Source organism: Micromys minutus (genome assembly GCF_963924665.1).
Source record: "Micromys minutus genome assembly, chromosome: 8".
In the NCBI taxonomy this organism is placed as follows: Eukaryota; Metazoa; Chordata; class Mammalia; order Rodentia; family Muridae; genus Micromys; species Micromys minutus.
This window is the reverse complement of record NC_137977.1, coordinates 21,468,848-21,483,161: the sequence shown is the minus strand read 5'-3', so window position 1 is coordinate 21,483,161 and position 14,314 is coordinate 21,468,848. Positions and strand designations below refer to the sequence as shown.

General features: G+C 41.8%; 1 protein-coding gene across 1 annotated transcript in view; it reads left to right on the top strand.

Moving 5' to 3' along the window:
• EPB41L4A (erythrocyte membrane protein band 4.1 like 4A) overlaps window positions 1–14,314 on the top strand; it is a 192,934-nt gene that overhangs the window by 93,116 nt on the left and 85,504 nt on the right. The window contains exon 3 of the mRNA XM_080920217.1: window positions 10,492–10,543. Within this exon, the coding sequence (XP_080776343.1) occupies window positions 10,492–10,543 (52 nt within the window). The remainder of the gene's footprint in view (window positions 1–10,491; window positions 10,544–14,314) is intronic.

Below are 14,314 nucleotides of genomic sequence, written 5' to 3'. Positions count from 1 at the left end.
GAGACCACGAAGACTGTCAGTTTCTCCTAGTTACACCAGCTGTTATTACGATTGACAGGCCAGGGTAGAAGGATACCTTGCAGCTTGCCTCTTACATCCTGGAGAATGAGTGAGAGTTGGAAGGACAGCCATCATGCTTGCTGAGTAACCAGATGTTTGAGGCTCATGTTAATAAGCAGGCTTCATCAAATGACACGGGATAGAAAGGTGTGCTTTGATTTATTGCTATCTTTGTATAGAGCAGTACCTTGTCCAGTTTGTGAAAACACGAATGTGTGCGAACACACACACACACACACACACACACACACACACACACACGAGAGAGGGGGGGTTAGAGGGGAACTAGGAGGAAAAGTGACACTGGACAGAGATGCTCCTAGTGAATACAGGCTGTTTCTCCTTGGAACCATCTGGCTAGGCAAGACGGCAGTGCATCCAAGCTCAGTCCAGAAATGCCACACCCTGATGGTCAGCATCACATAGTGTGGTCCTGTATCTCTTTGTATCTATTTATTCTCACTCTGGGTGGTGGAAAGGACTAGAATAATCCCTGCCTTTTTTCTTTCTAAAATTATCTATCAGCCTGATTTTTGTTGCCATGACAGATACTCAAGACTGGTACATTACCGAACAGATTTAGTGTGGAGGGCATATGGTCCAAGAGGCTAGATGTCCAAGATGAGGCGGATGCACCAGGCAAGGCCTTGTGCTGTGTCATAAAGAGTGTACAAGAGGAAGAGGCAAAGCAGGAAGAGATGCCTTAATTTGTAACAACCCTGCTCCCATAAGTAACCCATCCCCAGGAAAGCGGCATTGGTTCATTCAGAAGGATGGCATCTCACAAACTGGCCATCTCTTAAAGGTCACAGTCTTGGTACTGTTACACTGGGGAACAAATTTCATCATGATTGTTGGGAGAGGACAAATGGTGTGTAAACCACAGCACCCTCATGAATACTGATGTCACAGCTATTGGGCAGCACCGAATGTAATACCCTGCTCTCTTGCAAAGGAATGTATTGTCACTTGAGAACAGGTTCACTTGCTCTAACAGCAGTTGGGGAGGGTTAGGGATAGTTCAGTTGGCGAAGTGTCAGGCAAGTCAGGGGGCCCTGAGCTGGGTTTCCCAGCACTATGTGCATGCTGGGCAGGGTGAGGCTTGTCTATAACTCCAGGGTGTGTGGTTGTGTGGACCTGGAGTTCATTGGCCAACTAGCCTAGCCAAGTTAATGACCTGCAGACTCAGTGAAAGACTCTGTCTAAAAATTAAATAAATAATAAAAACGGTAGGACACAAAATTGGGAGGAGTTTTGAAGGAATGTGAGCCAAATGCATTTTACGCATGTATTGAATTCTCAATAAAAAAATATAAAACATATAAAAATGAGGAGAAACAATTGAGGACATCTGATACAGTCCTCAAGCCTCCGCATGTGTCCCCACAAACACACAGGTATAGCGCATACACACAGACACACAGGCAGTTGAGGTGGCTGACATGTATTTTATAACATACATGGGCATTTGAAATAGTTGATGTGTCTTTTATAACGACAACAATTACACCATAAACACATACAGGGTGGTGGGGTGATTGACATGTATTTTATAACAACAACAACAACAACACACACATACACACACACACACACACAGAAGCAGTCACAACACTAAATACAACTGACATGTATTTTATAACAATATAAAGTTCTTTTTTCCTCATACATAAAGCTTGAGATTTTTTAAATGAATAATTGTTCAGTGTTTTTTCTTTTAGTAAAGTCTTTTTGCATTTTCTTTGTGTCTAATTTTAGTATCACATGTATATACATTTTATATACATTTTATCATGTCCTAGATTGTAATTCTGTGTCTGTGTGTCCCTAGATAGCCTTTAAGTACCTTGAGGTTAGAGGCAGGCCCATCTTATTTCCCAGGACAGTGCCTGGTGAGACTTATAACGGCTGTGAATAGAGAGTGTTCTGTGCATGTTAAGTACTCTAAACCCTGCCTCCAGAACCTTAAGATTGGCATAGTGCATTCAGTAGCAAGTTTCTGCATCCTTTTTCCTCTTGGGGATGAGCAGCAGCCTGGAATGTTCAGTGTGACCAGACATGCACTGTATTTGATTGCTTGTTGGTAACTGTGTTGACAAGTACTCTCAGACGGTGGCTGCTGTCTATCCAAGGTCATCTCTTTCCCTTGGTTGAACATAAGTGGATTTTGCATGTGAGGATGTTGGCTTGTGAAACCTGGTAGATTGTGTTTATTACTTACATTCTGGGGCATTTATCACTGTCTGACCTCCGTCACCTCTGCCTTCCATTTTGATAAAATGAGATTTGTGCCTGGCAAGCCATGGATGGATTCTTAGCATATCAGATGTGCAGGGAGTCGATTGAATGGCCTTTGATTGAGTCTTGATTTTCTTTGCTTTGTGCAGAATTGTAATTTCTATCTCATCTGAGGATTTTATTGTGCTTTTTTACATAAAAATTTAATCATGCTCCATGGATGAAGGTTAAATTGTACAGATTATCATTAATGTGCTTTGTTTGATACACCAAGAGTTCCTTCCTATCCCATTGAGATAAAAGCTTCCTTTTTGGTTTCTTTTCATGGCCTTTCCAGAGTTGAAAAACAGAAACAGTTTGCACACACGGAACATCATGGTACACCATCGGTATAGACCGCTTTTATGTTCTTTCCTACCAGCCAAAAACAAACATTAGAAAGCAGTTTATTACCTAAAATGCCTTGAACCCAAGAGTCTATAAAATTTGATACTTTGTAATCAGTTTAGAAGATAAAGTTTAGAAGTGTTGCTCTTATTAGGCCCTTCCAGGTTTCTCCCTTCCCATCTCCCTGTTCCTCCTTTGGCACTTTCTCTCCGTGTGTGTGTGTGTGTGTGTGTGTGTGTGTGTGTGTGTGTGTGTTGCAAGGCCTAAAATTAAAATCCAGTTTTTGGAGTGCTTTGACCTCTGGCAAAAATGAGGAGAACCTCTAAGGGCCCATCTGCTTCGAGTTCTTGCTCTTATGGTCTCTTATAGATGGGTCACCAGCCATCAATGACATCTTGAGTCCAGCTTGGTGACATCCTAGAGAAGAGAGCCACTGACCCGCAGAACTCTGAGATAATAAATGCATGCTGTTTAAAGTCTCACTTTTTTTTTTTGACAATTTGTTATGTAGCCATTGAAGCCTAAGCAAATGTGTTTCTTTAGCTTTTCCTCTGGGGAAAAGAATAGGCATACTTAAATTAAAAAAAAAAAAAAACATATTTATTAACCCCTCCCCAAATTTGTGCACTTGTAAGCATGAGTATGATATGTGTGTGTGAGAATGGTCATGTGTGTGTGAGGATGGTCATGTGTGTGTGAGTATGGTCATGCTGTTGTGGTTAAAATAAAGTATCAGGGTTAACAGTTTCTGTGAGCTCTCACTGCGCATTCATCCACAGGGAGCTGTGGGCCACTGAGCCAGATCTGCTCTCCCCGGCTGCTTCCCCACTGAGCCGCCCTCTCCCAGCTGTCTCTCAATCAGTGGCTTCCACACACTGTCTCCTAGGCAGGTTGTTACCACGCTTGGTACACACACATCCCAGTTCCACAGTGGGCTTTGTGTGTCCCGCCACTGCACTTTCGTTTGAACTCAGTTAAGTCACTACATTAAAGAACACACAAAAATATACATAGCATTTATATCTGCCACCATGTTGACTCCCAGCTCCTTTCCCTTCTTCTACCTCCTCCTTTGTCTCCTCTTGATTCTTTCACTTCTCCTCCTCATCTTTCCTTCCTAGACCTTCCCCCGCCTACCCTTTCTTCTGATCCAATGATAGGCTTTGCCTTATCCTGGACCCGCCTTCCTGCATAATGACATCATCCTACAATATGCCTTGTTACATGCTCCAAACTTAGGCTTGCATGACTCCCTGTTATCCTTTGAGTCATCCCCTCAGCCTCAAACCTTTCTACTTAACACCAAAGGAAAGAAATAGTTCATCTACTTGATGTTTTCATCTCACGGGAAGAATCTTTAGCTTTGTATACAAAGGAGAATGAGGGAACAGCAGAGATCCGGGGCACAGGCCTGGTGAGATTGTGCTGTAAGCGACCAAAGTGCAGAGAAAGCTAGGTGGAGCACGCAGAAAACATGCCCCTGCAGCCCACATTAAGGCTGGACCTCTGGTAGAGGGACTTGGGATTTGCCCAGAAAGCCCAGGCTCGCATACTAAACACACAGGCCCACAGTAAGGCACAGGCCCTTGTCAGTGGGAACTGGGGTCTTCCTGGGAGAGGCAGTGCTTGAAGTTCTACTCTACAGGCCCTCTTACACCTGAACCAGAGGGGGGCCTGGCACATAGGCCTAGAGAGAGCACACCGGGAGTTCTCAGAGAGAAAAAGTACTGTGTTATCTGGAAAAGGGTCTGTTTTGGCCTAGAGAAAGAGCCAGGTCCCTGCCAATAGTACTCAGGACTTGTGGGAACAGGGCTGAGCTACCAGAACAGCCTCACAGGAGCTCCCACACCTGAGCCCACAAAGACAGAGCTGAGTCACTGCTACCAGAACTCACTGCTTGCCTACTAAAAGCCAAACACTCAGAAGCAATTTTCTTCCTGATCCCAGATCCACAGATCCACAGATCCACAGGGTCCTCAGATCCAAAAGAGAGACTGGTGCCAGCCACTGACCACAAGACCACATATAATCATAGATAACAAGATGGCAAGAGGGAAATGAAAGAACTTAAGCAATGGAAACCAAGACAACCTGGCAACATCATAACCCAGCTCTCCCACCACAGCAAGCAGTGGATTGCCAAACACTCCAGAAAAAGAGGACTCAGACTTGAAAACATACCTCAAGATAATGATGGAGATCTTCGAGAAGTGCGTGAATAACTCCCTTAAACAAGCACGGGAGAACACACATAAACAGATAGAAGCTTTTAAAGAGGAAACATGAAAATCGCTCAAAGAACTACAGGAAAACACAACCAAAGAGATGAAGGAATTGAAAATGGAAATAGAAACAATAAAGACAACACAAAAAGAGACAGCCCTGGAGATGGGAAGCCTAAAAAAGAAATCAGTATTCACAGATGCAAGCATCTCCAACAGACTACAAGAGATGGAAGAGAGAATCTCAGAGGCCGAAGACAACATAGAAAACATAGACAAAACATTCAGAGAAGATGCAAAAATCAAAAAGCTCCTAACCCAAAATGCCCAGGAGATCCAGGACACAATGAGAAGACCAAACCTAAGGATAATAGGAATAGAAGAGGGAGAAGAGTATCAACTAAGAGGCACAGTAAATATCTTCAACAAAATAGTAGAAGAAAACTTTCCTACCCTTAAGAATGAGATGACAATGAGCATGAAAGAAGCCTACAGAACTCCAACTAGAGTGGACCAGAGAAGAAATTCTTCCTGACACATAATAGTCAAAACGCCAAGTGTTCAAAACAAAGAAAGCATACTAAAAGCAGTAAGGGAAAAAGGTCATGTAACATATAAAGGCATAACAATCAGAATTACACCCGACTTGTCAACAAAGACTGTGAAAGCTAGAAGATCCTGGACAGACATCATACAGACCCTAAGAGAACACAAATATCTGCCCAGGTTACTATACCCAGCAAAACTCTTGATCACCATAGATGGAGAAACCAAACTATTCCAGGACAAAACTAAATTTACACAATATCTGACCACAAATCCAGCCCTATAAAGAATAATAAATGGAAAACCCAACACAAGGAGGGAAACTACATCCTAGAAAAAGCAAGAAAATAACTAAGCAAGAAAACCAAAAGAAGAAAGATACTCAGACATAATTCTATCTCTAAAAGCAAAAATAGCAGGAAACAGCAACCACTATTCCTTAATATCTGTTAACATAAATAGACTCAATTCCCCAATAAAGAGTCATAGACTATCAGATTGGATACATAAATAGAATCCAGCATTTTGCTGCATATAGGAAACTCATCTCAGAGACAAATACAGACACTATCTCAGAGTAAAAGGCTGGGAAAAAAATCTTCCAAGCAAACGGCTCCAAGAAACAAGCTGGAGTAGCCATACTAATACTGAATAAAGTAGATTTTCAACCAAAAGTTATCAAAAAAGGAAGAACACTTTTTACTCATTACAAGAAAAATTTATCAGGATGAATTCTTAATCCTTAACCTATATGCTCCAAATACAAGAGCACCCATATTCATAACAGAAACCCCACTAAAGCTCAAAATATGCATTGCACCACACACAGTAATAGTGGGAGACTTTAGTACCCCACTCTCATCAATGGACAGATCATTGAAGCAGAAACTGAACAAGGATGCAGTGAAACTAGCAGGGGTTATGAACCAATTGGAATTAATAGACATCTACAGAACATTTCACCCTAATACAAAAGAATACACCTTCTCAGCACCTCACAGCACCTTCTCCAAAATTGACCATATAGTCTGTCACAAAACAAGCCTCAATAGATATAAGATTGAAATACTCCCATGCATCCTATCAGATCACCATGGACTAAGGCTGGTCTTTAATAACAACAAAAACAACAAAAAGCCCATATACACAGGGAAGCTGAATAATGCTCTACTAAACGATAACATGGTCAAAGAAGAAATAAAGAAAGAAATTAAGGATTTTCTAGAATTTAATGAAAATGAAAGCACAACATACCCAAACCTATGGGATGCAATAAAATCAGAACTAAGAGGTAAACTATAGCTCTGAGTGTCTCCAAAAAGAAACTGGGGAGAGCATACACTAGCAACTTGACAGCACAGTTAAAAGCTCTAGAACAAAAGGAAGCAGACACACCCAGGAGGAATAGACAGCAAGAAATAATCAAACTAAGAGCAGAAATTAACCAAATAGAAACAAAAAGAACCATTCAAAGAATCAACAAAATCAAGAGCTGTTTCTTTGAGAAAATAAACAAGATTGATAAATCCTTATCCAGACTAACTAGAGGGCAAAGAGAGAGTATCCAAATTAACAAAATCAGAAAGGAAAGTGAAAACATAACAACTAAAACTGAGGAAATTAAAGAAATCATCAGATCCTACTACAAAAGCCTATACTCCACAAAGTTGGAAAATCCGGAGGAAATGGATGAATTCCTAGACAGATACCAGATACCAAAATTAAACAAGGCCTAGGTAAACCATCTAAATAATCCCAAAAACCTAAAGAAATAGAAGCAGTCATCAAAAGCCTCCCAACCAAAAAAAGCCCAGGACCAGATGTGTTCAGTGCAGAATTCTATCAGACATTTATTGATGACCTAATACCAATACTTTCCAAACTATTTCACAAAATAGAGTCAGATGAAACACTACCCAACTCATTCTCCGAAGCCACAATAACCCTCATTCCTAAACCACACAAAGACCCTGCAAGGAAAGAGAACTTCAGAGCAATATCTCTTATGAACATTGATGCAAAACTACTCAACAAAATTCTTGCAAACTGAATCGAGGAACACATCAAAACGATCATTCACCATGATCAAGTAGGCTTCATCTCTGGGATGCAGGGAAGGTTTAATATATGGAAATTCATCAACGTAATCCACCATATAAACAAACCTCAAAGAAAAAAACCACATGGTCATCTCACTAGATGCTGAGAAAGCATTTGACACAATTCAACACCCCTTCATGTTAAAAGTCTTGGAAAGAACAGGAATCCAAGGCCCATAAAGCAGTCCCACTAAAATCAGGGACTAGACAAGGCTGCCTACTCTCCCCCTACCTATTCAACATAGTATTGGAAGTTCTGGACAGAGCCATTAGACAGCAAAGGGAAATCAAAGGGATACAAATCGGAAAGGAAGAAGCAAAAATATCACTATTTGTAGATGACATGATAGTATAATTAAGTGACTTCAAAACTTCCACTAGGGAACTTTTAAAGTTGATAAAGAACTTCAGCAAAGTGGCTGAATATAAAATTAACTCAAACAAATCAGTAGCCTTCCTCACAAACATGCTGAGAAAGAAATTAAGGAAAAGATACCCTTTACAATAGTCACAGGCAATATGAAATACCTTGGTGTGACTCTAACTAAGCAAGTGAAGGACATGTATGCCAAGAACTTCAAATCTCTGAAGAAGGAAATTGAAGAAGATCTCAGAAGATGGAAAGATCTCCCATGCTCATGGATTGGAAGGATCAACATGTAAAAATGGCCATCTTACCAAAAGTAATCTACAGATTTAATGCAGTACCCATCAAAATTCTAACTCAATTCTTCATAGAGTTTCGAAGAGCAATTTGCCAATTCATCTGGAATAACAAAAAACCTAGAATATCAAAATCCATCCTCAACAAAAGAAAACATCTGCGGGAATAACTTTATGAAATTCCTAGGAAAATGGATGTATCTAGAGAATATCATCCTGAGTGAGGTAACCCAGTCACAAAAGAACAGACATAATATGTAGTCACTGATAATTGGATCCTAACCCCAGAAAGCTCTGAATACCCCAGAAACAACTCACAGGCCATATGAAGCTCAAAAAAAAAAAAAAAAAACCAAAGGCCAAAAAGTGAAAACCTCAGTCCTTCTTAGAAAAAAATGTGTATAGCACCCTCTCAGAGTGTGGTACACCTGGACCTTAAATCATTAATAATCCAAGAGCTAAGAATATAGCCTTGTGGCAATTTTTGGTATTCAAAAATCATTATGTTTAATCAATACACACCAAGAAAACTCTGTTTCCATGTTACGTTCTGTTCTACATGTGCTTTATGCTTATGGTAAGTGGTATGATTTCAATGCATACTATCAAACCTCTAAAAGAATCAAGTATTGACAAAAATATACTCACATAGTTTTTATGCCAAAATGCTTTTAAAAACCTGTACATGTATCTCTCTTTTTAAAATAAAGTTGTAAGAGAAAACAACAATGGGGAATGAGCTTGTTTTGTGTCCTAGCACAGCAACAGTGGGCTGATTTTGCTGTACACCATGAGCCAGAATTTTCTAGTGAACCAGAGTTTCAGCACCAAGACAGCCTCTTCTACCATTGTGGGCTCCCTAAAACCCCCTACTTCAAATAACTCTGTGTGTCTGCAAGCCAGAGCGTGAACCCTGTTTTAAGTTGGTGCACTGGTATCTGTTGGTTACTTTGTCATGTCTTTGGAATGTAACATGGCACTGCCTTGAGAGACAGCTGCAAATGGTGCTGAAGGCTTGAGGCTGGTGCTGCAGTGACGTGACTAACTGGGGCACTAGTTATGAAAGCTTATCATATATAATGTGAAGTAGAAGGTAAGGGGATTGCATAACATATCAGAACCTCTGTTTATAACAATGGTTCATCCAAGGCAAGGGGAGGAAACACTGGTAGGTAGGTTCTCCCGGACTTTTCTTATAGTGTTGGGGGGGGGCGTGATAGGGTGGGAGGTACTGAGTGATCTCATGAGAGTAAGTACAGAAGTGCTAAGAGTTTGGAGGCCATGGTTGCAAAGTGCTCCCTCCTTGCTGTGAAGAAGGGTACCTTAGTTAGGCAAATGAAGATGACATATGCGTGAGCATACGTGTGTATGTATGTTTGAGTGTTTGTGTTTGGTCCTCCATATTTGTCTAGGATAAATGATGATGAAATTTCAGCTCTTCAACTCTTTACCCCCGTGGTCCCTTTGGTGCCTTTCTGCCTTCTTTGAGCTTCTGTGGCTTCTCTTTTCTCCTCTTGCAGACAAAGAGCTGAGGCTGGAGGCTTGCTTCTTTTGGTGACTTTTGTTTCACAGGACACTTCTGCAGAGCCAAGAATTCTCCTATTCCTGTCTCCAATTCTATTCATTAAAGATTAATTTGAATTAATAAGCTAATACCGTAGATGGGCTAAAGCCAGTTCCCAAGAGTGAGCCACACACCTTAATAACAATCACGTGTTGCATAGCTGAGGGTCAGCCAGCAGACAAAGGCTTTATGTGCATTACTGTTTACTCCACATAGAAATGCTGCGGGGACAGTCATAGTTTTTCAGTTCTTTGTCTCCTATTTCGTGGTGATGGCAGGGAGAAATCCCCGTGGACCTGCTCCAGGGTTCAGGTCCTCAGCTGAGCTCGACTCCCCTTATGGATCTTGAATGATGACTTGAGTTAAATCGATTGCTTTCTTCCTGATACCTAGTAGCAACTGTTACAGGGCATGGGAGCATGCAATGAAGAGGTAACACAACTTCCATGTAATACAACTCATTCATACAGGTCTGGCTGTTACCCACCCGACACTGAGTATAGTGTGCTGAGAAATCTATGCTGCCCTGTCTCTTTAGACATTCTTCAGTGTTCTAGTCACGGAGCGCTCCTTAGTGTGTTTGCAGCTGTGACACAATGCATGGTTAAGTGTTTACGTGTCCACAACTGTTTAAATACCATTTGAGTAATGCTTGATTCAGAGGCCGGTGAAAAGTGCCTAACTGTTAAAGATTTCCCTTTCTGTCTCACAGTATTGGCTGGATCCCGCAAAAACTCTTGCAGAACACAAGGAGCTGATCAACAGTAGGTATTTGATTTTGATTTTGTGAGAGGGCGGGGCGTGGGCATGGTGAACTGTCTGTGATTAGTTTAGAGCTGGTGAGGGAAGAGGGGGACCAGGGAGAAGCACTGAGCTGTGTGACGTGAGGCTCTCCTCAGACTGGGGCGGGCTTAATTTCATCGTACACTCAGCTGATCTCATTACTGTACTGAAGATGTCTGAGGGACACACCCTCTCTCGGTTTTAATCTGGGACTCTTCTGTATGCTTGTCTTTAGAGCCTTAAAAAGGTAAAAGGAAAGCATTGTTCCTGGGTTATGGAGTGTTGTGTTATTAGAAGAGTTGTTGTAATTAAGTACATATTCTTTAATCTTAATATCCACACCCAATGTTTTATTCATAAACACATGTACAAACGTAAGTATGCAAAAGAATAATCCCTTAACACGTTTTTATGGTAAAATTAGGGAAGTTAAAAATTGAAACATTTCACGTGTGATTCACTGGCATTACATAATTCACATTGTTGTAACTGTCACTGTGTTCACTGTCATCATCCACACAATTTTCATTATCGCAGCCTGAGCTCTATGGCTACAAACGGTTGTGTTTAAATTGTGACTGACTGCCAGCCAGAACCTAGTGGGCCCCTCTGACTTTGTGGCCCATCTCTTCTGTGCCTGTGGGTCCTTTCTCTGAGATGATACCAGCTGTGTGAACTTCCTTGGGTCCCAGCACAGGAATGCAGCCACGCCTCAGACAAGAACTAGAAACCTGGAATGGCAGGACCCTCAGGAGCAAGAACAGATTCTCTGAACATCAGCATCATTCTTACATCTCTGGCTTTCTACCTCTCTGATGAAAATCCACGACATTTACAAATTGTAGCTTTGGCCCATTTGAAACAATTAAAAACAGTAATCATCAGAAACTCAGAAAAAAAATTCAGGAATAATTATTTTCAAATAAACTTGTAGATTTCTCATATAAGAAAAAAAAACCTGAGGTAATAAAAACAATGTAAACTTTAAAGAAACACAGTGGTTTGTGCCTCTAATCCCAGTGGTGAAGAGACTGAGGCATGGGGGGAGTTGCCACAAGTTGAGGTCAGCTTGTGCTACAGAGTAAGTTCTTGTTTCAAAAAGAAGCAGGCAGACACCAGGGCTGGAGAGATGTCTCAATGATTAGAGCACTGGCTGCTCTTCCAGAGGACGTAAGTTTGATCTCCAGGACCTACATGATGGCTCACAACCTGTACAACCCCAGATCCAGAGCATTCAGTGTTGTCTTCTAGGGCTGTAGATTTTGCTACCGAGTGCTCCAGCTGCGTTTGCTCCCATGGTCTGTTTTCCTAGACAGTACACACACAATACCAAGTACTAGGTAGGGGCAGGCTTGCGGCTCATCTCTGTGGCTTCACTCGGCAGAGCTTCGCCTGTTTGTGGTGGAGGCTGAGAATGAAATATTCATGAACTTCTGTCGTTGTTTGAGACAGGCTCTCACCTTGTTTCCCTGGCTGACTTGGAACTCATATGTACCAGACTGGTCTTGAACTCACAGAGATCCACCCATCTCTGCCCTGTGAGTGCTGACATTAAAGACCCGTGCCCACACCGGGCAATAGGAAGTGACACAAGCCCCTCCACGTGCCAGTGGAAAAGACCACAGCCATCAAAGAAAAGGAACTCAGGCTGATTGCTTTTCACTGTGCATTTTTTCAAGTTTCTACTTAGCTGCTCATGGCTCAACCCAGAGGAGATGTTTGTGTTGGGTGAATAGGGTCATCTGTCATGTTCCACAGAATGCAAGTAGCTCTGGAGTCTGTAGAATGTCCCTTTAGCCACCTCTCAGTCGCACAAGAGCCTCCTTGCTCCCCTCCCCACCGTGCGCCGGAGACCAGGCGCCTGGCCTGGGGGCACTGGCTCCCCATCTGCTCAGTTTGACTGACACAGACGTCAGCCAGCCCCGGACTTCCTGGCTCTTCTAAATATTTAATAGTCTCACCTCCCCCGTGTCTGTGTTCAGGGGGAGTAGCGTGTTTGTGAGAAGCACAAGAGGGGATCGAATATACATAAAAACCAGATATGTGAAATACTGATAGGACATTAGTCTCACGATGTAAAATTTTGAAAACAGCATTAAGTGTAAAAAGTAACTCATGAAGGAAGGCAGAGATCATGGGAGGGATGGGCCTGCTCTTGATGGCCTGTGTATTCAGTTAATATAGCTTTGGACGAGAATAGAAAACATGTGTGAATATATGATAATAGCCAATAATGTGGTTTGTATATTATAAAATAATTTTATATTTATCGCTTGTTCTATTCCCCCCCCCAAAGCTTATAAGCTATGACTTTATTTAACTAAAAATGAAAGAAGACTAGGGTTTTTTTAATATCTGTTCCGGGCACATGGCTCATGCTTTCTGTTTGTGGGGCAGGCAGAGCCTTTGTTGAATTCATCAGTTGCTACTCGGACTGACAATTGGGACACCAAATAAAACGTTCTCTGTGAGACTGAGGGGTATGGCAGTTGGGCGGTGGAGACAGGAGGGTCAGGACCTCACCTCCACCTCAGCTGTCCAGGAGATTTGAGGCCAGTGTGAGCTACAAGAGACCCTGGCTTAAAACAGGAACAAAGCATCTTAGAGCGACTAATAGTCACAGCCAGCTTGGGAAACAGTGTGGACCACATCCATTCACGCTCACGTAAGAACTATTTCTAGGAACAGTGTGCTATAGTAGAGCAGTACCCAGGGGCCCTCCTAATAAAGCACAGCGTGTTAACTTTACATTTACCCATGAAGGGTCAATTCCAGGCTTTGTTTTTGAATTTTTAAATTTTTTTGTTGTCATCTGTGTGTGGTAAATAAATGAAAAAATATCTTTTTGCGTAGGTAAGACTATGCTTTTTAAACTTTTTTATTTAGAGTAGTTTGAGGGTCAAGAGAGGCAACTCAGTGGTTGGATAGCACTGGCTGCTCTTCCTGGCGCCCGTGTGGTGGTTCCCAGCCACCTATACATTCAGTTGCAGGGATCCGAGTCCTGACCCCTGAGGTAACAGACACACATATATGCAGGCAAACACCCATACACATAAAATAAAACAGTTTAAGAATGCACCGGATATTATGCTGCCTGTCTGATAATTATCTTGCTTAGGAATTATACAAGATTTAGAAATTTCCAGTGAATTGGTTTGCAGAGTTTCCCTTCCTCTTTCCAGCTGTTGCCACGGTTTAAGCTTTCTCAAGTTTTTTTCCCTGGGACAAACACAGATGAACTGTTTTCCCCCCATGAGATGTCAGGTTTGGTGCTCGGGACTGCAGACTGACCACCCCCTCTCAGGACTGTAGACTGACCACCCCCTCTACATCTGTATGTGCAGATCTCTGTTTGAATGTGCTGGGGCTGCTCCCGTGCCTGCGGCTCATTAACATAGTCCCTGGTGCTGCACTGCGCCTTTTATATATAGCTGAAGTGATAAGCGCATGGTTTTAAAAAAATAATTTTTCAACATGGTTTTCTCTTTTGATTATGAAATACCTTTCCTTTTTCCCACCTTCTTTCATTCATGAGCAACTCAAAATATAAATTGATAAAAACTGTGCATAGACTGTCCAACCAGCTCTAAGAACCAGGAACACTCGTATGTCTGACTATAAGTGTTTTCTGTGTTTATGTGTGAACATGCACTTGCTTTCAATAGTCTTGAATCATACTTTTTCCATTTTGTATTCTTGTATCTTCAGAAATATTTTAAATGTACTTGAGTATGTGTGTTCCTACCTGCATT